The sequence below is a fragment of the Berghia stephanieae genome, chromosome 1 (genome assembly GCF_034508935.2).
Source record: "Berghia stephanieae isolate SIO BIC M18660-M18661 chromosome 1, UCSD_Bste_1.3, whole genome shotgun sequence".
Lineage (NCBI taxonomy): Eukaryota > Metazoa > Mollusca > Gastropoda > Nudibranchia > Aeolidiidae > Berghia > Berghia stephanieae.
In genome coordinates, this window is record NC_088360.1 from 8888986 (window position 1) to 8915294 (window position 26309).

The window sequence follows — 26309 nt, forward strand, 5'->3', positions numbered from 1 at the left end:
TGACACAGATAATTATAGAGGCAACCGAGGCATCCCGATCGGATGATTAGGAAGCGAAAGGCCTTAAGCCATGCATAATGACTAAGTCAGTCATTAGTATTATTATCATCATCATTATTATAACAGTAATAATGAAGATGGTGATGATGATGATGATGATGATGATGATGATGATGATGATGATGATGATGATGATGATGATGATGGCCACAAAATCAACAACTTGCTACGTTCTTTCAGAAAAAAAGATCCCAGCATATAAATTTTCTGAATGGCATGACTTTCATTGTCAAGGGCGAGAACTAGCATTAATCATCAGTTTCCCCTTAGAAACAAGAAAATGGCGGACGGTAAGCTTGTTGCTTTGTAAACAGAACAACCATAAAACTGACATATTTTGTTGTGTATAACATTTTAGAAAATAGAATTTGCTTTAAATGAACAGATATTCTCTATTTAACACGCAAAGAGCTACCATGAATATATCCCTATTATTTGTCTTTTTGTGGCTACCCTTTTACTTTTATAAACTGACTTTGACTTTACTCTGTCTTTGTATTTGTATTCAAATTCAAATTGTATTATTGACTTTGTACTTTGTTGCCTGAGTCTTACTCTTTTCTTTTGTTAATCATCGGGTAAAACATATGGTTCCTGTCGAGTAGAGTAATTTTACCGATGTTTTGTTAGCCAGATGTGTTATGTTGATTATGAGAATTAGCGGTACTGTTCGGGGGTTGATGTCCCTGACGAAAGAACTGCCAACTTTTTTATTTACCTCGGAACTGGTCTGATCTGGATTAACTCAACCAAACCTATCTGGCCAATCTTCGATGTAAACATAAAAAGATGGCCGCCCTCCCGTCAGGGACATCAACCCCCGAATAGTGCCGAATTAGCAGCCAAATTTGTTTTTAAGGGAGGCCTTCCGAAAGCTCCTACATCCCCAATATTCTTGATCTTGTAGGGGGTTTGGGAGGGGGGAGACTTTAAACAAAAATTTAAAAAACTTTCCCCCCCTCCCAAACCCCCTTCTAGAACTAGAACATTATAAAAAAGAATACTGGGGATGTTGGAGCTTCCGGATGGCCTCCCGTTTTTAATGTTGTCGAAAAACAAACCATATATTTTTTACAGGTCTGATTCTAATGATAACCCATATTGTTATGGGCTTATTGTTGTAATGGAAAAATACTCTCAACACAAATTATTGTCCATATTACAACAATGACCTGCTTATATGTACATGTCGGTACATAGCCATCACAACAGAAATGCATAATTTTACGATAAATTAGCATAGAGGAGTAAAGCATGGCATTTGAAATAATAACATTATATTTTCTAATAACATTTTAAAAAACTTAAGCTTTTATATATATATCTGCTAAATGTACTAATACTAATATTATATTTACAACTTCGGAAGATCCCAAGTGTCATAGTCATGACTCCTGTCAATTATAGTGAAAATATGAGATCGGTATTCCTCCCCACCCCCTTCCGGATTATATATTTTAGAAAACTTTTTAAAATTCCCTGTCTCTCGGAAAGGAGTAAAAGAAAGTCTACATAAAATCCAATGTGGCAACATTGTTGCAAGTGAACATATCAGTAAAATTACTCTGCTCGACAGGGACCACTCTTTTTTTATGAAAGTACCAGTCATCGAGTGGTTCAAGTTGAAGTTGATGAATGAATTAATAGAATTGGGGGTGGGTGGGGGGGGGGGGGCATGGGCAGTGTGCGCCTTTTTTATTTTTCAATTTCAAAAGAAAACATGGACATTTTATTTGAACAACACAATCTATGATCATAATCAAATATCATATTTTTGTATTATGTATTTTGACAGGAAAATGTCATCATTCATTTTTGAATGCAAGTTTCTATTTTCTTTTTTTTTTAGTGTAAAACTAAAATTGTTGGGGTTTTGCTAGACCTCTATGGTAGCTCTGGCAGAATAGTATCCTTCTGAGGTTCATTGACAAGAAATTTCCTGATAAAAGATGTTAAAGAAAACAGTTTTTAAAGTTTATTATATAGTTTGAAAGACCACCAGTAAAGAGAATGAAAATATGAGGAGGGTTGAGGGTGAACCTCTACCTGGCAAGTTGTGCCATACAAATGAAATAGCGGATCTCCAATATAAACAAGGTGGCAAAATATGACCCCCCAAAAAAAGTGACATAGTGGGGGTTCTCCTCCGACTTTCAAGACTTAAAAAGTGATTTGTACCAGTTTCCAGCATCATTCTTACAGTCTGCATCCAAAGAAATGTTACAAAGACACTGTCACAGCGCAGTATGCTTGTTGATGTGGTACTTTTGTTAAAAAGTGGTCCCCGCCGAGTGGAGTAATTTCACTGATGTTTTGTGAGCCAAATGTTTTATATTGATCAATGGAAAAGGCCGCCAAATGTGCTTTAATACTTTAATGATAAAAAAAAAAAAAAATTTTTTAAATGGTGATATGTCTCAAAGAAAATGATTATATGTACACTGTTACATGCACATATTTGCAGGTCTGATAATCCAGATTGTTATAGGCTCATTGTTGTAATGGTCATGCTCTCAAAACAATGCAAAATAATGTCCATAATTGCATTCGGTTATCTGACCTGCTAATATGCACACATCGGACATTGCCCTCACAATAGAAATGCATTAGGTTGTAATAAATTAGCATACAAGGGTAAATCATGGAATTTGACATAAATACATTATATTTTTAATTGTTAAATATTTAATAAACAACTTTCCCTTCACGTTGGATGGTCCTATATTTTGGAAGATCCCAAGTGTCATAGTTTTGACACCTGTCGATGATAGTGACACTATGACTCAGGATTGGTAGTCCACCCCCCACCTGTTTCCCGATTATATGTTATTTCAAAACTTTAAAACTTCCCTGTGTTTCGGAGAAGTAAAAAACAAAAACTACAAAAAATCCAATGTGGCAACTTGGTTGCTTGTCAAAAATCTGTAAAATTACTCTGCTTGGAAGGGACCTTTTTTTTTTACGAAAGTGCCATTGATGTTGTGCTATTAATTGATCAAAAACATTGGTCATGTTTAAAATGGTTTTTATTTTACTACACATTCTCTGTAAATATAATCTTTAGATGCCAGAAACATACCAGGCTTCTAGCCACGAACCTCATCTTTTACTGTCTGTTTCTCTGAGACAGACTGAGAAAGCCTGAGCTGATGTTTATGATTTTTCGATAAGAAATTTTTTTTTTAAATTCTATATTTTTTTTTAATTGATGGAGCGACATTAGTATTAGTACAGGGGCACGGTTCGTGCTGCTCTTTTGCCCGTGGAGATAATATAACAGCCATATACAGTAAAATTACTTTAAACCGTAAGAAGCTAAACCGAAAAATACCTTAAACCGCAAAGAATGTAATAAATTGTACTAGCTCCTTCATTATCTTTGTACTAATTCTTACGATGAACCGAAATACTTCTAAGCATTACTTTCTTTAAACCGAAACAACTTGAGAGCACCTTCCCTTTTTTCTCTCTCTATTTTTCTTCAAAAATTCGGGAAGGTGGCCACACGTAATAATGCCCGATAATAAACAAAGACCGTAAGCATAAGATGAGGGTGGGGGGTAGGAAAACACTTCAATCACTGCACTTGGGCTTGGCCAACACGACAATCGCACAGACTGGAAAAGGAGGACGACGGGTGACTGGCAGGCGAAAAATGAGGAAAGAGGGGGAGTTGGGGTGTAGAATCACGCAAAAGAGATGTTCTCACTCGTTTGTTGATGCTTTGGAACCATCGTCTACTATAAGAAGTCGTTGTTTGGAAATGACTGGATTTTCAACACGAGGGGGGGGGGGGGGGGTAGGGGACTTACCATTGACATGCCATTTCATTTCCAGTTTGTTTAAATGTGTGTGTAAAGGGGGGGGGGGGGGTCTATGTAATTAGGCCTTTGAACCTAATGGCTTTTCAACAAAAGAGGGGAGTGTAGTAGACAGCCTAGCATTGACACGCATTTTCATTTCCATTTCACTTCACCTCTGAGTAGCTGCGCATCATTCATTATCAATTATCACACAAGACCTTTCGATCTTATTTTAGCTTTACATTTTACTAAAAGATGTCCAAAAGAAAGCACTGTGCTTACATGTTGGAGTTTAAAATCAAAACACTATGTGAAGTCGATGAAAAATAAATTGAGCTAGACGGAGATATGTAAAATACACGGCATCCCAAACTCAACTCTTTCAACAATTTTGAATGGAAAACGAAAAACCCGAAAACTATTTTTTAAACACACACACACACACAAAAAGAATAATAAAATAACATTTTTTAAAAATGGTTACGAAGACAGCATTTATTCAACAACTCCATTTAAGGGGAAACCCATGATAGGATTAAATGAGCAAATTCCTTAAATAGTTACTACACTTGAAAAACATCGCAAAACGGGAACTTGCTTTAAACCAAAATGTCTTTAAACTGAAATGTTTTAGAAGGTCCCCAAAATTTCGGTTTAAATTAATTCTGCTGTATTTGTAGAACAGCATCTATGATCACTGGTAAACTCTATTATATTATTATTATTATATTTATATGTTATTCTAAGTGACTGAACATGAAAATGTCATTCAGTTTCTAAATGTTTATGTACTAATTGTAGTTATTAATTTTTTTTTTTTTAATTGGGGGGGGGGGGGGGGGGGGGGGGGAGGGGGTAGCTTTTCATATTAGAATTGATTCAATTTTGTCATTGCCAACCCTTCAGACGCAGGATCACGGCCTATTTCTGCTGGTGATGTCACACATTCAGAACCCACAGATGTTCAAGATGTACCAGAAAATATACAGGTAAAGATTGTATTTTTTAAATTTTTTTTTGAGTTGTATTTGGTAAAAAAAATAATAATGAACCTTACTAAATGACTTTTTCTTGGAATAAAATAAATTTTCCCATTTGTGAACAAAGAGTTGAATATGCGTTTAGTTGCACAGTGTTTCATATATACCAGGAATAATCAACCTGAAGATGGAAGGAAAGTAAACGCACATGTGATAGCAACAAAACCTCAAGAGTGATTACATTTGATTGACAACTTTTTTTTTTCTCATGTGTTTTATGTATGTGTGTCTATCTGTGTGTGTTTGTGTCTGTGGTGTGTTTGATGTGCTTTTATACTCACTCATTAAGTTAGATCTGATCAGATAAACTGTTTTGAATACATGCCGGCCAACCGGGGGTCCGGGTTCCGCCAGATTCTGACTACTTTTCACCAAACTATTACATAAACAAATAAAAATAAGAGGCATTGTATAGTTAGTATGCGCTTGGCTAAGAAGCTCACAACATTGCCATCCGGAAGTATGATGGACCAACACACAAAACTATGTATAACCATGAACTATAATAGTCTGGTTAATACAGTTTAGTGAGAAGTACTCATAAACGTGGATGGCAAAAACCAATAACAAAGACCTGAGTGACGTCATCTTCGATCTATCTATACGTTATAACAACGCAATTCAACATCTAACACTGTCAAAACATTGTGACAATTGCTTGCACACAAGAAGGCCTACTGCGGTTGGTAGGCATGGACCCAAGAAGGAAATGCTGATATTGGTACGAAATGATTGTATTAGAATACGAACTATGAATTTGATCATTTTCTTTTTGGTGTCATATATCGTCTATGAGATTGAATCACTTATTGTTTTCATTTCTTTCTTTTGTATTGGCAATATTAGTGTGTGTGTGTGTGTGTGTGTGTTTGGGTTGGAGGCAGGGGAGAATAAAACTCACTATAGTTTGATCTATCAAGTTGGAGAGAGAATGTATTACCATCCTTGCAATGTGTATGATTAGATGTGTCTGATTGCATTTGGTGTGTTCAATTGAGTATGTGTGAATTGACAGTTGACAATTCAAAATGTTCATCATTTCAATTCATGGATTTGTTGCACATTGATATTGATGCAGAATTACTCCTCCACTAATTCGTTCCCAGAAAATCATCATGAGTGAGAAGGAGGCTGGCGAAGCACCAACCAAGAGACCCAAGGTTGACCTACAATCTCTGCCAACAAGGGCTTATTTGGATCAGACTGTTGTGCCAATCCTTTTGTCTGGCATGCAAGTTTTGGCCCGTGAAAGGTTTGTGGAAATGTTCACTTTTACTTTTGTACACATTGATCGTTTTTCAATATTTCATAATCCAATCTGCAGTGATGGGTAATTCAACTTTTTGCAGATAAAGACGTTGAATTTGAACTTGAAGAAGATTATATGCCCAATATTATCAATTACACTACAGCCCACATATAGCATCCGTTATAATCACATTCTTCCTATAGTGACATGAGATACCCTATATTTCACTAGTAATTAAACTCATCATAGAGTTGTACATTTTAGTTTAGTAAAAACCCTGATTGACATCAATATGGCAGTAATCGCCAACTTCGAATCAATAGTCAACGTGGAAGTTCTGGGAGTCTTTCCACAAGTCCCTAGCAGTGAAGGGCAAAAGTCCCATTGGGAAAATTATAAAAAAGAACCCTTCCCCCCACCCCCCTCCTTTATATTGATATAAATAATATAATAAATAATTTTTAAAAAAAATAATAGACAAAATTAAAAAGCAAAATGAAGCCAGTGCTAGGAACTTGCGGCAAAACGGCCAAAGTTCTGATCCAATGAAAATGTTTATTTTCTGGCCAGCGAATTCCGTACATTTAACTGACAAGGCTGAATTGGCCAACCAATGATATGGATAGAAGATTAAGTAACATAATAAAAGTGCTGTGAACTACGTAAGTCCTCCAATAATTTTTTCCTCCCTGGCTGAAGCATGTCTTAGGACGAAAACTGTTGAAATCTTTATCAATGTTTAGGACTATTTTTCTCAGTTCGAGGGTTTTGAGGGGGTTGTCATTTTCAAAATTCATTGAAAATTAACTGAGATAATTGAAATCTGTCAAAGAGCAAGAAGGACAGAATTAGATACAATCAGTGCCCTTGAAGTTGAATTTTGTTTCAAATCCACACTTCTACCATGCAGGACACATTTTCTCCCATTACCTATAGATTTGTTTATTATTCATCCAAGAGAGCAGTAATGGCGGCCACTTTGTCACAGGTTCCATATTAGCCCAAATTGGCCTTACTGGGTGGGGTTCCTGACCTTCCATAGTGGGCAGGGGGGTACATATTGTGTCTTCTATCCCCTTATATCTGTTTTCCAACATGCTTTCTGTCTTTGTCTTGGATTGAGATTACTTGGTTTTGTCCTGGCCCTGGCGGAGTCCTAGCTGGGAGGGAAACAGTCAAATGCATAGTTATTGTTTTGGGAGATGATATTTGTTTCCTTGTAAATCATCTCTCTGTTATGTATTATTATATTTTTATTTTGAATTTATAATGTAAGCATTTGAGTGTATTCCTCTTTGTTGGATTTTGTGCTTGTGTCCGGATGAGACTTATAGGTGGTCTCAAACTAAGTACTTTGATAGTGTGCTCTTGGAATCTACATCTGATCCCTATTTGTTCCCAGTTCCCCTGTCTTACTTTTTCTTGGGTGCTTTATTTGTAATTCTAGAACTTTTTACTATCCCATTTTCTTCCTTTTTACTGGCGCTGATATGACCTAAATGTGTTGCAAGCGCCGTAAAACCCTTAAAAACAAAAACAAACAAATTGGCCTTAGCTGATTTCTTTGTTAGACTGTAGATCTGGTGTACACAATCATGTAAAATTACTTGAGTTTTACGTTGTCCTATATATAAGAAATTAAGATACCAGTATATTTGTTTTACTCTAGAATATCTCGGATTGCCTACATTAACTTGGGCCTCTCAATTTACTCTTCTCATAACTTTCATTTGTAGTGAATGTTTTTCACACAAACTGTGTTGATCTGTATACACATTTTTAAAAGATGTATAATCATTTCTTGCAAGAAGACTCATGAAGAAGATCACTTTGTTATTTCTTTTAAGTATTTGAGTATTGATGACAGTAATAATTACGGTGTGTTAATACTGTAGTTGTAACTTAAGTTGTTTTTCTCTCCGTTTTCAAATTGGTGATGTAGAGATAGTCCCTCTATAATGTCATTTCAGCTTGTGTTGTTCAAAATTTCTTCCTTTTTGTATGCAAATCCAAGCAAACTGTGTAAAATTTTACCAATGAATGTTCTTTCATAAAAACAATTGAAAAATAAAATTTAATTCATACAATCAATCATCCATTTACTCTCGTTTTTGAGGGTCAATGATAATTTCCAACATGCAGGGGACAGTAGAGGCGGGGTCGGCCTGTGATAAACAATTGCTTCCCTTAGTCATAAAAAGAGATTATATTTTGTGCCCTGCAATAATAATACACAATACTGGTGAAATTCTTTTCTTTGCAGAATGGCAGAGTATGTACAATACATTTTAATTTTGTCAAATCGGTTTGAGATAAGAATTTATAGGAAGCTATTCTTGAGTTTTAACAGTGGCTATTTGGATGTTTGTGCTGTTAACATCGAGTAAGAAATGACTTATTTCATTGATGCTTTTGATTGAATTTAATGTGATGAGAGTAAATCTTTCAAACATGTGATTGATACACTTTGTTTATCCAAGCCACAAAATGTAGTTAGTTTGGATAAATAGCCAGCTATTTTTGTATGATACATAATGTGCTTTTATTTTAATTAACTAAATTTCTTTTTTTTTTCACTCCATTTTTCTTCTTCAGACCTCCGAATCCTGTTGAATTTTTGGCAGCGTACTTGCTTAAAAACAAAGACCAGTTTGAATGAATCTTCACTTGTACATATTTGGAGCTCAAATCCATCAAGGCTTTTTGTTTACAGATTATGGGGCGGGAATTTATCTTCACGTCAATATTGGCTCACAATCACATTTTCATTTTAAAGGAATATCATCCTCTATGTCATTTGTAATAAATCACACATTTACATAGTAAACTGTCATTGTTTATCTTTTCTTTCAGATTTAAAAAAACGCTTTTTTCATCCAATATTTTATATTAGTATTAGTCATATTTTTGGAGTGATAATGCACTACCACTTTAAACCACTGCTTTGATGCATATGATGAGACCAACATAAACCTTGGGACTTTCCTCATTTAACTTGCTGCAGAACACCGTCTTATTCGTATAAAAAAACTGGTGTAATCTTCAACACCCAATAGTGCCAGAGGACAAAACCAGCGGCTGGGAGCAGGAAAACAATTGCCCAGACGTTCTGGTAAATTACCTGCTCTTGTTGCCAGCAACAAATCGCTGATAACAAGCGTTGATTCCAGACAGTTACAAATTAAATTTAAGACTTTTCAAAACTGGTACCAGCAGGTAAACCAGCAGCGCAAAACCTGCTTATGACACATACCTATGAGTGAGTAGGAATGAAGTGTGGAAAAGCAAAGCATGGTGAGGACTTTTAACTTTCCAAATTTCATCCCTTTGATTTGACCTTGTAGAAATTATTTATTTACCAAAACATTCAGTGTGAATGAGAAAGAAGCTTCTTGAAATGACATCAGTACCAAAGTTCAGTGTCCGAGAATGAAAGAAATGCTAGATTTTTTTTTGTTCAAATGATACATGAAGATTAGTCTATGTTAAAGTTTTGGTACATGTCACCCCCAATCACTCTCTCTCTCTGGTTCGGGTGTTTTGGCAGGGAGACCACTTGCTGTGTCTTCTATCCGCTATATCTGTTTTTCAATTTGTTTTCTGTCTTTGTCTTCAAATGAGAATCAGTACGGCCGTGCCCTAAGAGTCCCATGCAGGGACAAGCAAAGGATCCCTCCATGAAAAAAAAATAAAAAAATTCTTAGATCCATGTTTCTATAGCGTGAAAAAGACCCAGCTCCCCATTCACTGCTGTGGAGACAGGGGGGTCAGAAAAAAAATCGACTGCACCCGGGATCGATCTTGGTCCCTTTGCATGTGAAGCAGTGCTCTACGAACTGAGCTATCAGGAACCCCTCCATGAAGTAAGGAAACTACAATATTTACAAAGTATAATATATTGAAAACTAATGACTATATAAGTACCCATAAGAAATGATTTACAAGAAAAAATATTGTCTCTCGAAATTGAGAATCAGCTCCAAAGTATTTATAAAGAAAAAAACGAACGCATAAAGACAAATTTTTGTATTTTCTAATAAAAAGTATCTATAAATATCATATTTCAAAATATTGCTAAGTCATAAAGTAATTATAAAGCATCTAATTGTTGCAATGGTAAAAAGGTGTAAATTTCTATCACACCATAAGATAAAAATAAAAGTAAAATATTATCACAGAAATTAAATTATTGAGATGAACAGATATACAATGTTAGGAAAACATCTGACAATAAGCTATATCAAAGTATAAAGTTAATTTTGATTGCACGTTATAAACATCTAGACAGCAGTAACTAGTTGTTAAATAATATTAATATCATTAAATGGAGCAGCAATATTTTTAAAGAACATGCGTAACATGTACAGGAAGCAGCATATGATTGTCAACTTGCATAATGGTAACGTAATTTAAAATCTAAAATTATAAATTATTTTTAAAATATGTATAAATATCATAATATAAAGAATCTACTTCAACATGAAATTTAGGATGAGAAGCAATGATCTTTTTTTTTTTACTTTCATCTCTATCATTATATTGAGTGACTACCATAAACAGTAAAAGACCTGGAAACATTCAACATTTCTCAATTTCTATCAGATAAACAAAACAAAAACATTTTTCCAATTATGAATCGTTTGCATAATAGCTAAATACCAATTAAGAATGCTTAGAGTATGTACTGCACCATGCCAGAGGTCGAGTATGTTGGAAGTGATTATGCTTCTCAAACGACCATTTTTTGTCATTTTAACAGATACAATTTTAGGCAGAGTTTTATGTGACCTCAGTTTTTACAATAATGAGAAGGAGTAATATAATTTCAACTATTGAAACAACCAAATTCGTGGCCATAAATGAGTCAATTTTAAGTTAAGCAAATAACTCAATTAATATAATTGAAATATAACGAATGTTTGAGTCCAGAGTTGTATTTCAATCTAAAAATTTTGTTTCATACATTTCGGTGTCACAAACTCTTTAACTGCAATCTAGTAATTAATTCTGTCATCATCCGAGCTGAATAAACAGACAAACTTTTTAAAAAATACACCAGATACCATTTATCTATTATGATTTAGTGTAATAAAGGCGCCATTGGGAGGAAAGAAATAATGGGGGAAAAAAAAAGAATATTTTATAAAAAGATGATGTCAATCACAAAAGCCAAAATAGTGTTGCATTGTCAGACTAGTTTCCTAATGAATGAGCATATATCCTCTATTCCATTTGAGATTTTTGCATGAATTTTCAGAGCTGGCACACTTTGTCTACCTTTTAGTTCTGTAGCCAATCAAAACTGGAGTTTCCACTATTCAGGATTTTGACTGGCTACCGAAACGTTAAACTAAAAAAACAGAGAAGGCCCTGATGACCGATAAACTGTCTAAAGAATGACAGCCAGAAACAAGCTGCAACTGAATTACACTTTTTTTAAAAACCCCAATAATATATAATAATTCTATTCTAATATTAACAATAAGAGAAGAATAAGAAAAAGAAAAATGATTTGAGAACAATATTGATTATGATGAATATTAAAAATCAAGTTGAAATATCTCAAATATATAATGACATCAACATTTCTTTGCTTAACGATACATATAACTACTATTTTCTCACAAGATCAATTGGAAGCAATTTGCTATATAATTACGTAGTTTGATAAATAAAAGTTAATTTATAATAAACAGATGAAAATAATTGCAATTCACAAATTGTGTCAACAGTCAAAAAAAAAAAAGAAAAAGAAAAGGCATTAGATTCAAATAAAAATCACTAACGATAAATAATATCTCTAAAAATCAAAGACATATAATACAAAACTTACAATTAAACGAAACTGAAATTTACATTACAATTACAAACCTAAACTTCGGGATTGATCAAAACGTATGTAAATCATGATATCTTAAGTATGTACATATTTGGCATTAGAATGGTAAATAAATAAAAATATTATATTTTTAACAGGTAATAGATGATGTCAGATATGTATCTTGAGTATTACAGTAACTAATGACTCATAATGATTAGATTAATGTTCTACTGATTACTCTTATCAATATCAAACAATTGTTTTCACACAATTGTGAGCAATCGCCTCCAAAGCAGTATTATGTTGGGGTGAACCTGGTGCTTAAAATAAATTTTAAAAACAAATGATAGAATCTGAATAATATATAGTTCATTCAGGAGAGCGAGTTTTGTTTCTTAACTTCAAAAGACTTATATTTTCTAATTCTGACCATTTTAACTTGAAGTTTAATTATTTTCATTTACAAAGTTTTCTGGACTATAAGATGCACTGGACTATAAGCCACACCACCTATATATATATATATACTTCAAAAAATCAAATCCATAAGCCACTCTGGTGTATAAACTGCACCTATGATAGACATAAGATTTCAGTCATCATTAATCCGTTTCAATATTACGAAGCCTAAACACTTAGCTGACATGGACATGGATAAATATGAGCATTAGTCGTCATTTATTTGTTAAAATTTCATAACAACAGCCATGAAGACTACACACTAGGCAGATGTGGACAAGACAAAATCTTGCATTAGCGATGTGTGACTTCTGTCCTTGTTTATTCGTTACAATACCAAAACAATATAACCATGAATCCTAATTCTTGACTGACATAGACAAAGAAAAATACTAGTATTAGTTGAACCGGATAAAATCGCAAGGTTGAGATCAAGGGAAAAAAAGTCTAGAAAAAAATGGTAGTTCATTCTGACATAATACCCAACTGAGACAAGAAGTCACAATTAATGTGAGTATTGCTGCAAAGGTAATGTATAACCAAATAATTTTTCAATAAATTATTAGACTAGGTAAGTATAAAAAAAAATAAAATTGTAGGACCTTAAAAAGATTGTCTGATATTTGAAAAGTGTAAGTCAATTAAATGCAAATTATGTTGTTGTTCTCATGCTTTAAGGTGATCCGTGGGTCCCGTGCTGCTCAAATTTTGAGATTCAGAAAAAAACAAACTCAAATGAAAAACGTTTTTTTGTTGTTGTGATTCTTGTGTAAAAATATCTCTAGAATCTATTTTCTTAGTTTCAAAACTCAAAAAGGTGTCTACAACTCCTAAAATTACCCTTGATTAGGATAAGGTAAAATATGAAGAAAATAAAGTTCTCCAACTTTACCCCGTAGCAACCATATTTTTCACTATTTTAACATAGCAAAGCTTATTTTAACATAGCAAAGCTTGGTTTCATTGGAAACATCTAAATCGAAACTAGACGTTACAGTTATTTTTTGTTTCTATCCATCACTGTTTTAAAATTTTATAAAATAGGTAGGTTAACGCACAAAATGCGTCCACTCTTTTTTTTAGGCATATTATGAAATGTATTTTTTTTCGTTTTTCTCAAAATGTCATTTTTGACTAACTTTTCTCACTATTTTAAGTAGATCTCAATCGGTAACTGCCGGAATTTGCTGCAATTTTGCCACAATGTTTAATAGAATTTATCACCTTACACATAGATTTTTAAATCAGCTGCTTTAGTTTTTGAGTATGGACATTTTGCTTTGTAATTATCCTCTAAATTCAGACCCTGATATAGCCTAATAATGGGATACTTAGAGGCTGAATATGTAAAAGTATGATAAACAAACTCAAAATCAGCTTCTTTAAGGTGTTAGAGGATGTGCTCAGGAGTTATCATGCCAATATCAGGCCTTAAACTAGAATCTGTTTTGAGATCTACTCAAAATAAAGTAAAATAATGTGTAAAACACTGAGCATTTTAACCATGTCACCACCTGATGGAAAAACATTTAAAAATATTTTTTGAAGGTTTAGAGGTTCTTAAGCAAAGAACTACATTTTGGTATGTAGACAAGCAACACCCCCTTTAATAGAGTCATACTGAAACATTTCTAAAGAGATCTAGAAGATTATGGAAAATACAAATCATTTGCGCTCTCAATTTCCGTATTTATAATTCGATTCCAAACTTGCTCCTATCAAGAAATTACTTTATCAGTTTGATCATATAATTTTTGAACAGTTAAGGTTATGAAAAAGATATTTCACAATAATACAAACCAACCTTAACTAAAAAAGTGGAGAATTTTTTAAAAATAAATTGGAGTAATTCTGAGAAAGGTAAAAATGTTGTCTTAAGTTCAATCATTGACTGGTATTTCTTAAACATACCCAATTGTATTGCATTTCAGTAAGCCTATTTATAAAATGTCATGAAATTTGAGCCATGTGTAAGACATGATGAAGCGTGAATATGCCAGGGTAAGGCTTCACAAATTAATCAAGTCAAACCAATATTCCTTATTAACTTTACAAAAATAATGCAAGAAAGAATTTAAGAGTCTATAAAAGCAAAGCAGTATCCCTAAAAAATGAGAGAAATAAAAATGCGGGGAAATTCCAATTTTTAAGGGAGGAAGGTATGTAAATCAAACAAAAACTCGTATTTTAGCAATTGAAATTCATAACAAACAATTATTCTCATTAAAAATATTTTTTTTTAAATAGACACAAAAAAAGTTACAATTTCTTGATAAATATCAAATCTCTTCTGGCTAATCAGTTTCTATCACAAGAAATCAATAACGGATTAAGGAGCTGCTTTATGAACAATTTGGTTTCAATCAAGAAATTGAATGAATTTCAATACAATTTCTTGAATGAGGTTAGCTCTTTCATGGGCAGTCTGCAAAACTTCCTCATGAGTAACCTCAATCTGAGTCTCCTCCTCTAACCCTACCATATCAGTAATCAAGGAGAAACCAATCACTCGTATGCCACAGTGCTTGCTCACGATTACCTCAGGCACAGTACTCATTCCTGTATGTGAAGAAAAAAAAATTAAATTAACCTTTAGTGACTTTAAAATCATTACTTATTCAATTATTCATAGATCCTTGTAACTAAAGACTCCGCCATCCTCATCAAGAGCAGTAAAAGCAATTTAACTCAATCCATCGATACAAATTCTGCTTCTATGCTTCCCAAATAGTAAAGTGGAACTCGGATACAACAGGGACTTTGGGACTAGCAAAAAAATCCCTATGGTAGCCGAGTCCCACTCATTATATCCACGCATAAGGAATTTGAAGGGAGCCAATATTGGGGGAAAAAAAACAACAACAAACAAACCAAAACAAAAGGAACACATTTCAAGTTACCTCCCTAATCAAATATCCATTTACCTCCCTAATTAAATAAATCGGATAGAGTGACTGTGACTTTAATTCCTGTAACTCCCCCCCCCCCCCCCTGTAAATCACCATATCTCATCCCCTTTACCACTTACTTCAGGGCACAAGATGGGTTGGAACAATGTAACGGTTAATTTTACCTTCCTTCTTTCTTCTGTTTTCAACCCATTCTAAATGTGCCACTGACATTTACTAAGTGCACTTCAAAACTCATGTAGCACACAGTCCTAGTTTCAAACTTCACATAGAACTCTTCATGATCTCCCTTCTCATTGGGTACAGTTACCTAATTAGTCATGAGACGCACATCCCTCACTCAATGCGTAACATTTACTAGGCCTAAGTGTATTAACATGGTGATCGGTCAGTCATGCGCCTCTCACTAGCCTTTTACTGCATGGTCGTGGATACACAAAATACACAGAGGTATGTAACACACGAACTGCAATTCCACCACTCCCACCTCATCCCCGTTCCTATAAATTATGTGTGCCTTCCTCTTTTCTTCTTGAGTAAGTAGTTTTTCTCGACTGGGTATTATACTTGCATCTTGCACCCCCGTTGTAGCCGTGTTCCAAGAAATATTTCCTTGTTGTAGCCATGCATGATTTATATGCATAATATAGGCTGTAGAACGGGGATTCAAAAATTTCCCACTGTAGTCAAGCTCCCGTTGCAACCGAGCCCATTGTAAACGAGCTGTACTGTACAAGTGAATAATATGAACAAAAAAAAAATTATCGAAATGATAACTTCTCAACACAGAACATTTCAGGTTCAAAAGCCAAGAAGGGCTTTGAGCCTGAAATATTCAGCATTTGGTATTTTGTTCTTGTTCAAAGTTGTTATATTTATTTTTGTTCATTACTGTTTTTAATCCGCAGCTTCTATCAGCTTAGTATCACTTTAAAGTGAAGAATATAAGAATTAAATCATCCCAACTATCGATGACCTAATTGAGGAGGCTGAGTTTTTTACTTCCATTTTTTTCATCTGCTTTGTTTGGCAACTGCTTTGTTTGACAATGCATCATTCACATGTTTTCAGACTTTTATTGATATGTTAGTTGACTTAAGGTATAACTTCAGATTTAATGTTATCCTTGACTTTGCTATACTGTATATGAAAATGTATGTACATGATAAGTAATACTCAGTTTGGTTGATTAAGTCTCTTTGTGCCAGCTCCTAAACTTTTGACTCTGATGAACGTAGACAATCTTTATTTTCCACTTTGTATGAAAAATGACATTTTGATAAACAGTTTGGTTTTGAATCTAAGATCATTCATTGTATCTCACCTACAGCATCAGCCCCAAACATGCGTAAAAGTTTTGATTCAGCAAGGGAGGTAAATGTAGGTCCTCCCACCATCACATATACACCCTCTCTAATGATGTTCGAGTGCCCCATATTTGCCGCTGTCTCCATAAATAGTGTCCGAAGTTCTTTGTCATAGGCCCCATTTGTAGCAATGAACCGGGGCCCAAATCTGACATGGAGGAAGAAAACAAATAAAAAGTGTAAAAAAAAAAGGAAAACTTCGGAACATAAAAGCCAATGGGGCTGGATTTTATAGCATTAAATAGACTGACAAAATTACTCGCTACTTTTTGGATAGTAAACTAGTCTGATGTAAAGTACTTGCCAGCAGATCTATAAAATCAAGCAACTGAATCACCCCCAATTAGGTGTGCATAATGCCTCTATTATAGGCATACCAGCTAAGTGTGTAATTGCCTTCTCAAACTCCCTTCTGACTGTAGCTTCAGACCACAACAAAACAAAACTGAAGTCAAGATAAAAGGAAACGCAATAGTTTATAAGTGATCTACTACTGCAATCTGTCCACTGAGCACAAAAAGGGAAGTCCTTTTAGATAAATAAGGCCCATCGAGCCAGAGTTAAACAAAGTTTCTGTTTCATTAAATAGACACCAGAAGCGTTTGCTTACTTCTCTTTGAATTCGATGCTAGTCTGTTGCTTAGTAATTTCTATCATATTTAACAAAAACAAAAGTAAGTAGAGCTGGAATTTATCTCTGTTTCTATAGTGTGAAATGAACAATAGCAATTGCTTGCTATCCTTTGGAGTGAGGTATCAGAAAATAACTCAACAACACCTGAGATAGATATTGGTCCCTTTGCTTGGGGGCAAAATTTTAACCACTAAGTAATCAAGACCCCAAGAGATAGGGTGACCATTAACAAATGTGGCATTTGATGGTCAGATGATTAATTCTCACCTTTCATCATTTTTCCCAATGAGAACGCACTCTCCTGTGAATCCAGGCAAATCAATGTGGTCCTTAATCACCATGATGTCCCCACGTTTATACTCGGGATTCAATCCACCAGCAGCATTAGTCACCAACAGTGTTTCGATGCCGATGGCTTTCATGACTCGCACTGGTAAAGCCACCTGGAAGTAGCATGAAATCAAAATGTGACTCAAGATGTCAAACTGATATTAAGTCAGAATGAACTACACAAATTCTGTTGAGATTAAACTATCAGAATTTTGGAAATTTTAGTTTGTAAAATTTTATTCAATTTCATATGTTGAATTTAAAATTAAATTTCAAGCATCAAGGTCACCTCGGCTAAGGTATTTTTGATACCATTGGTCACACATGAATTTTCAAAGAAACTCAATTCACTGGAATCTATGGGGAAATATAATGCCTTCCTTTTCTTTTCTTCAACTTGCTCTGGAGGCCTTGACAATGTATAACATTCAATAATGGAATTTCTTCCAATCAGAATTCGTCCCAATATCTATTTTTTTCCTTTTTGTTGTAACAGATTTATTTTTCCAAGAGACGATAACTCAAACTAGATTCGATTCCCCCCCCCCCCCCCTTCTTCTGTCTCTCTCTCCCCCTCCCTATAACTATCTACTTATCATACATATTAAAATTTTGAAATTTATTAACCAGCAAACTTTTTTTTTTTTTTTTTTTAATTCTTAATTATTAATGTAACTTTCTTTCTCGCATCACTTCAAGGCATCTCAATCCAGCAATAAGTAAAATCTTACCTTCCACATGGGATATCCCTCATAGTAATGAAAACGACCCCTCATCAGCAAGACAGGTTTGCCACAGATAGAGCCAAACACAAATTTGCCCTGATGACCTTTCACTGATGAGAAATGGTACATTACTCACATTAGTTTGCACGCACTACATTAAGAAAACAATTCCTAGGACAATTAAGTCTTTGAATTTTAAGAACTAGTGAATGCATTTAAATTTAAAGCCAGTGTGATTAGTCCTAGGACAATTAAGTCTTTGAATTTTAAGAAACAGAAGATGGATTTAAAGCCAGGGTGATTAGTCCTAGGACAATTAAATCTTTGGATTTTAAGAAACAGAGTTCATTCTCCTCAATGAAAGCATTTGCTTTAACTGAAATTTGATAACAGGCATTTATTTCAATTGCAAGCATCAGGTCTAGCCTGATATAATAGATTTAGAGATCTTTGATCATTTTTCTGTTTTCATCTGGCACTTTCTCTACATCATTTAGACACAATTTATTTCTTTGAAAAACAATACAAAATTAAGACAATTTCAAATCAGTAAAGTCACATGACATATCAATGGCTTCAGTCAAAAACCATTCAACTCCAGTTTTCCACTTTAAGACCCAGATTTTTCTTCAACCAATGACACATCATGTCAGTAAATATTCTGTGACACTGTCCTTAGAAAATATTTTCTTTTGACATGTGACGAAACTATTCTTGTCAATTGGACCTACATATCGTTAAAAGTTTTTCTACTCGTTTCCATATCTAGGCTCTCCTGAAATGAAGAGTTTGTGAACGAGGCCATCGAAATGTTGTTGAGAGGAAATTTTCAGTATAAATAGCATGTCTTCAATATTTATATGCATAGTTGTATTTCAACGATTAAAACCTCCTTGTATTAAAAGGGCGATAAGAGGTAATTTGAGTTACTACTAAATCAAATAATTATATACTCGTATGATGTAATGTAATGTTCCCTTCATTTCTTATCATCTATATTTCATACCAGTACTGACTGGAAATCCAGGTATAGATTCATACGGCACAACAGTAGCATTCTGAACAATATTAGCCAGTCCATCTAATCCAGTGCCACAAATAATGCCTAGCTTTGGTCTCAGTTTACTGTGCTTCAGAATCTCTACTGACATAGCCTGAACATCCTCATAGCTGTATCTGTAAACAAAATGTTTCAAATTTAGAGTTAACAAAATTATTTATATTTTAATATATAAAGTGAATTTTTGCAGATAACGGTGAGGTCTGCAAAGTTAAACAAATAAAAAAAATTACAATTAATTAAAAGCTGTTCAGTCCCACCTTAAATGCAAAATCACTTATGACACAAAATTGATTTCTTATACTGCTAGTCACGTGATAAAGTTCACCATCACTTAAATTCAGTTTTTAAAGATTCAGTGGGATAACAAAGCAAGACACTTACCCATCCTGAGAGCTTGTCATTGTTTCCTTTTAATTGAGGCTAATAGTTTTTTCCCACAAGAGGCAATGTAGTCTGGGAATACAAATAAGATTCGTGGGATTTTATTAGGAAAATACTGAAAGGTCATATAACAGACTTCGCTAATACCATAAATGATAATGGCCAGACAGATGCATTACTATTGGACATCAGTAAGACTTTCTACCGGGTGTCCCACAAGGAACAGTTTAGGTCTACTTTTATACAGCCTCGTATATATATTATATACATAGAAGAATAAAAATCGAAATGATGCAGACAATCTCCAAAAAGATCAGCCTCGTATATATATTATATACATAGAAGAATAAAAATCGAAATGATGCAGACAATCTCCAAAAAGATCTTAACAAAATCCAAGATATGGAGAAAGACTGGAAAATGGAATCCAATCCAAAGAAATATAGTTTTATGAATGATGAGATGATGATGATGATGATGATCTTCTTTTTCTTCAAATAAAATCGACCAACTCAGACTGGGTATTACTATTACTGTTGATGAGCACATCGAAGAGAAAATGAAAAAAAATAATTATGGTGCTAGTGCTTTCCTAAACTTTTATAGTCTGGTGCATCGTTAAAACTCAATTAATTTTACTCAGAAGCTTTATATTTGCAAGATGTTTTTTCCATCAATAAGCAGAAAGTATTTGGAAAAATGAGTAACGATAACTGTCAGGATGATACACCGACGGCCAAGTTTGCATTTTACTTGTGACCACATTTGACATTGATCTACTGGTATCTCTATAAAAGGCTAGTTAATCCTTTGTACAGATTTGGTATTTTAACCCTAGATGGTATTTTACACTGAGGTAAACATCCTAATTATTTCTAATGAGCATCAACTACTTTTTTTTATCATGAAAATTTGTTGCTTTGTTAAAGCATATCTCACTGCACTGCTCTGTAGTTTTTCATTTTGGTTTTCATGGTGTGGTTCACAGACTGATCAATCATTGTCCAATATTGGTTTATTTAGTTTAACAAGGATATATCAAGTATTTGATCATTTTGTGATTGCGGTGATGGTAGTAATTGTGATTTAGTTATAGTTATGGTGGTAGTGTTAATAGTGGTGATCCCATATATAGTAGTAAAGGCTGTGGTAGTGCAGTCAGTTTTATACACCCAGGAGTAAAATAATGCTTCACATAACTCATGCAGCAAGATAAATACCAGAATGCATGAATAATGCCCTTAGCAATTCATTCAGGGTGTGTGAATAATACCTCAGCGATTTCACGCAGAATGTGGGAATATATATATAAACAAAACCATTCAGTCCAGCATTTCACCTTCTTCAACTTAGACTCGAGATTTAGAACCTAGACCAAAGATGGGAGAGATTCCGTATGCATCCACAACTTATAAAGTAAAGAAATGTTTATAGATATCTCTGCACTATTTGGGGGTTGATCTCCCTCGGAACTGGGTCCAATCCTGGTTGCCACATTTGCTCTATAAAGCCTATTAAAAATAAATATAATAATGATAATAATAAAATTAATAATGTTGTCGAAATTTGCTCTTCTGTTTTCCTATGTATCTTCCTCCACATGAATTTGTCTAAATGAGATGAGAGTTGTGTTTGCAAGTCCAGCGTATCTTTTAAAACGACTTTTTCCAGTGGTGTCCAACTCTGTTTGTGAAGGTGCCAGTCACTGAAATGATGTGTGTTGATTAAAAAAACAAAAACAACAAAAACCCCAAGACATTATATCAAAACTATCCCCTTCCCTCCACACTACCCCAAAGAAAATTGAAGAAACTGGGATCTGATTATTATGGAAATTTTAAAAAAGCAAACTCACAAGAAATATGAAGTAAACATGAGTTAAAAATAATAATAATAATCAAACAATAATAAATGCAGAAAAAAATTATCAAAAGTGGTCCCTGCCGAGCAGAGTAATTGTACTGATTTTTTGACTAGCAACTAGGTTGCCGCATTGGATTTTTTGTAAAATTATTTTTACTTCTTTCCGAGACAGGGAATGTTTTGAATTTTCATAAACATGTAATCAGGATGGGGGTAGGAGTGGACTACCGATCCTGGGTAATATTTTCACTATTATTGACAGGTGTCAAAACTATGACACTTGGGATCTCCCAAAATATGGGTTCATCCAACGTAAAGGTAAGTTGCTTATATTTATATGATATAAGTTAATATAAATATAATGTATTTAATTTATTTCAAATTCCATGCCTTACTCCACTATGCTATTTATCCTCAAAGCATTTTTATTCTATTATGATGGCAATGTACCAACGTGTAATATTAGCAGGCCTGATAATGGAGCGCAATTATGGATTTGATCTAACATTGTTGTAATGGACAACACATTGCATTAGTTTGAGAGTATTTCCCTTACACCAATGAGCCTATAACATAACAATTTGAGTTACATGTTCAGACCTGCAACTATGTGCACGTAGCAATGTTTATATCCCATCATTTTCTTTGAGACTCACCGCAATTTTTTATTCTTTTTGGAAACATAAAACAATTGGTTGCTTGAGCAATGTAAAATATCTGGCTAACAAAACATTGGCAAAATTATTCCGCTCAACAGGGGCCACATTTTTTCGAAAGTACCCAATTTAGCAATATTTAAATCAATTTTTTTTCACTACAAGTGTAAATTGGATTAATTCTAGTTTGCCAGTGTGTAAACTTATCCTCGGTCGTCAAGCTCAAGGCCTTATTAAATATGTCAAATTGAAATTGACAAAAAATTTTATAATTTTTTTAACGAAGTGGCAATTCGGACTCGAGTCTGAATAGTCTCCTGTGGCTAATCCGACTAAAACTCCAATGTATTTGCGCATATAGAGGGGAGGACGACACAATGTGGGCTGTAGAAAGAGGGTGGAACTGATAAAGAAATAGTAAAAGAGTTCAGTAGAAATTCTGTTTTGCTCATTTCACACTGACTCGGCTCATTTGGGCTGTAGAAGTAGAAGCATTGCTGCCTGTCCCACACTCTAGTTTTAAAATTAATTAATTTTTGTCCTGATTTTAATTGGACATCATGTTATGTTGTAAGCAAAGCTTTTTATACGACTGTTAATTTGACTGACATTTTTTTACTTTTGAAGAGTTTTAACATTTTCTTTTTAATTTCTATCTGGATTTCCAATGGATTAACGATTTTGTCTTTCTCATCAAATAAAGGGGGGCTTAGACCACCTGTTGATAGTCACTACAGTCTAAAAAAAAATTGTTATTGATCTCTTTCAAAACATCACGACGAAAATAATTTACCACAGAAGGCGACTCAGAATAATATTTGTATTGAGAAATAAGATAACGTCTAATTTAAAACCTCTCTATCTAGAAATTGGTTACTCGAACTCAATCTCGTGTCTTTGCTCTGACAGATCATTGAGATCATTCATACAGTGCATAATAAACGGGCATTTTCAATGGAACAGTTCTATTTCATATTCAAGATTTTTAACCTGTCTCTAAAGTACTTTGACTTTGGACTTTTGAAGGCAATCCGTGAGTTACAAGTTACAATTTAATTTAGGTCCTTTGTAGGTAATGTAAAATAAAGTAGAGTGAAAGTGAAAGTCTAGCAGTCGGCAGTCAGTAGTGTCGAGCGGAAGTCTCGATGATACCTTAAGTCATCGGCCACCAACACTCAAAACTTCCCGAACTCGATGACCAAGGAAAAGTCGGGAATTCCCGAGAAGTAGCACTTCAACTGAGCTTTGGATGGCTTTTTTGTATTAAAACTTAAAATACATTAAATAAATTCACTTTGTATAGAACAGTAAAGTTGGTGCAATAAAATAAACAACATCACGTGACCGGATATTTGACATTAAACGTGACCCAGATTTTTTTATAAATGACCCGAACTATGCTGCAATTGACCTTTAGTAATGTCATGCGCATCCAACCAACTTTTTGTTTACATGTTGCTAAGGCAGAAAACTGAAGTTGGCGCGAATAAATTCAAGCTGTTTACTCCGAGTCTGAGATAGCTAGGGAGGCCACGATCATATTTTTTATCGCCAAAATACCCCTTCTTTTATTTTATAGGAAAACCATAATCATGGTTCCCCCTCCTCCCGTAAACAAAACCATATCTATGTCCAGGGAAACGAAGATGGTTGCTTGTCTTTGGTTAAGGCGGACCATACTTTTTTTTTTACAGCGTATCAAATGATCAAAGTCAAAGCATACGGTCAATGTAATGAAGAGAGTAAATTCGAATCTATCTCCTATCTCTTCGCTCAGATGACCCTTTTGACAGAAGACAACTACTACTTCTACACTATAACTATAACTGCACTACCACTACTGTATTATAACCACTGATACCACAAAACTATAGACTTTTATACTATCTACTAGAACTAATGGACCGTATGGCTTAGCGGTACGGTTTTCGTCTTGTCACAAAAGTCGAGCAATGCCAATGCTAAGTGTGATCAGTAATAGGATGGGTGACTAATCGTGAAAAATTATACACACATTACCCCACTCGATTGAATGAGTATCTGGCTACAGAAATGGCGGTTAGTGTAGTGACAGTTTAAGTACACAAGGGTCGCCTAACAGGCTGTATGACAAAGAAATATGGTTCCACACGGCTTGTTGAAGTGGGGGGATAAATATGAAACATTTTGAAGCGCATTGCTCACGGCTATCTGTAGAAATGCGCTGTATAAATATTCATATTTATGTACTTGGTCCAACGGATACTATTACTATTTCTACTACAAGACCTCTACTACTACTACTATTACTACTAATAATAATAACAATATAATAATAATAACAATAACAATTATTATTGTTGTCAGTATCACCGTTTATTAATGATTTAAAAAAGTGTTAAAGATACTTGCAAGATGTTGGTGTTGTGTGTGTTGTAGTAATCCAGCGACGCAACTCTGTACTGTCTACAACTACAAGAGACGCACAAGACCGTGGCACTAAACATCCCTGGCATGCATTTAGTCAAACAACATGAAAGCAACATTCACGGTAGCGTTAACTATAGTGACATACAACCAGGACATGACAGTAAGTGAGGTGGAAATTCTCAGAATTGAAAGCAGACATTTCAATGTGATATTACTGTCAACAAACCTCCACCAACGCCATTCAAGTGGCCAGTTACATCCACCATTAGTGAGAAACCAATGATTGTGATAGGTGACTTTAACTGCCACAGCACCAAAAGGGGATACAATGAGAACAACAAAGATGGAGATACTGTTGAGGAATGGGCTGACCAATATAATCTGACACTCTTCTATGACGCATGAAGCATCCTTTCCAAGCGCTTGCTGGATAACAGGCTACAACCCAGACCTTGCATTTGTGTCTTCCAGATATGTCAAAAACTGTCGGCAACCCCATTCCAAAATCAGTATACAGACCTATCGCCATTGAGGTAGGATCAGTCATCTCTACGAGAACAAACAAATTATATGAACTGTGTTCGTGGACCTGGCAGCTGCCTATGACACAGTAAATCATAGGAAACTGCTCCTAAAGGTTGCAAGGGTAACTCGTAACACAAAAATAGTTGCAATAATAAAATTCCTTATGTCAAACCGTCACTTTTTTGTGGAAATGGATGGGAAGAAAAGCAGATCACAAAAGAACGGACTCCCTCAAGGATCGGTACTTGCACATATCCTTTTCAACGTTTATACCAACGACCAACCTCATTTTGAGAACATCAGGGGGTTTCTATATGATCTGTGTCTTGTGTCCCAGGCCTCTGATTTCAAGACCATTGAGGAGAGACTAACGGATGTCCTGGAGCCACTCTCTGAGGCCACATTTAAAGAACTCACTTGCCAACCCAGGAAAAACTCAAGTGTGTGCTTTCCATTTAAAGAACCGCCAAGCCTAAAGAAAACAGGAAACTGAACATCTGGAATGGGAACATATTGGATAAAAACACATTTCCCATGTACTTCGGTGTTACCGTAGACCGCACAATGTCCTTTTCTCAGAACACAAAGAAAACAAAAGCAAAGGTGGCCACAAGAAACAACTTCCTAAGAAAAGAGGCAAAAACTTACACGCCATGGGGAGCAGATCCGAAAACAGTCAGGACAACCATAGTAGCCCTCTGCTATTCATCAGCCGAATAGGTCTCACCAGTCTGAGTAAGATCCTGCCATGTCAAAATAACACCTGCCGGATCATTAGAGTAACTTGAAACCGACTGCAGTTCCAGTCCTCCATCGGCTGGCTGGCATTGCACCTCCCTACATTCAAAGAGCCACTGATTCCAAAGCCCAGAAATATGAATAGAAAATGGATCCAAGGCACAGCCCAATGACAAGTAGACTGAAGTCGAGAAAGAGCTTCACGATGGAAGAAAGCATCAACCCTGACCATGCAGCTGTATACAGGCGTTCCACGTTGAGAGAGTGGAACAATCAT

At 34.7% G+C, this 26309-nt stretch overlaps 2 protein-coding genes across 5 annotated transcripts; one reads left to right on the plus strand and one right to left on the minus strand.

Moving 5' to 3' along the window:
* The first annotated feature begins 301 nt into the window (after positions 1–301).
* LOC144967396 (protein dpy-30 homolog) lies at positions 302–8979 on the plus strand. The gene is made up of 4 exons (XM_078904543.1): positions 302–350; positions 4770–4852; positions 6010–6155; positions 8748–8979. The coding sequence occupies exons 1-4, from the start codon at positions 341–343 to the stop codon at positions 8809–8811; spliced, it is 303 nt and encodes a 100-aa protein (XP_078760669.1). The 5' UTR covers positions 302–340; the 3' UTR covers positions 8812–8979.
* A 1184-nt stretch (positions 8980–10163) lies between these two features.
* LOC144967402 (purine nucleoside phosphorylase-like) lies at positions 10164–23702 on the minus strand. 4 transcript variants are annotated; one of them, XM_078904566.1, is made up of 7 exons: positions 23513–23702; positions 19842–19913; positions 19404–19573; positions 18404–18507; positions 17610–17785; positions 16666–16856; positions 10164–14991 (listed from the first exon to the last, which is right to left on the minus strand). In XM_078904566.1, exons 2-7 carry the CDS (start codon positions 19859–19861, stop codon positions 14792–14794), a joined length of 861 nt encoding a protein of 286 aa, XP_078760692.1. In that variant the 5' UTR covers positions 19862–19913; positions 23513–23702; the 3' UTR covers positions 10164–14791. The 4 variants fall into 4 exon arrangements, with proteins under 4 accessions (XP_078760692.1, XP_078760681.1, XP_078760708.1 ...); XM_078904555.1 differs by lacking the exon at positions 23513–23702 and adding an exon at positions 23351–23476; XM_078904582.1 differs by lacking the exon at positions 23513–23702 and adding an exon at positions 23366–23442.
* Between the last annotated feature and the right edge of the window lie 2607 nt (positions 23703–26309).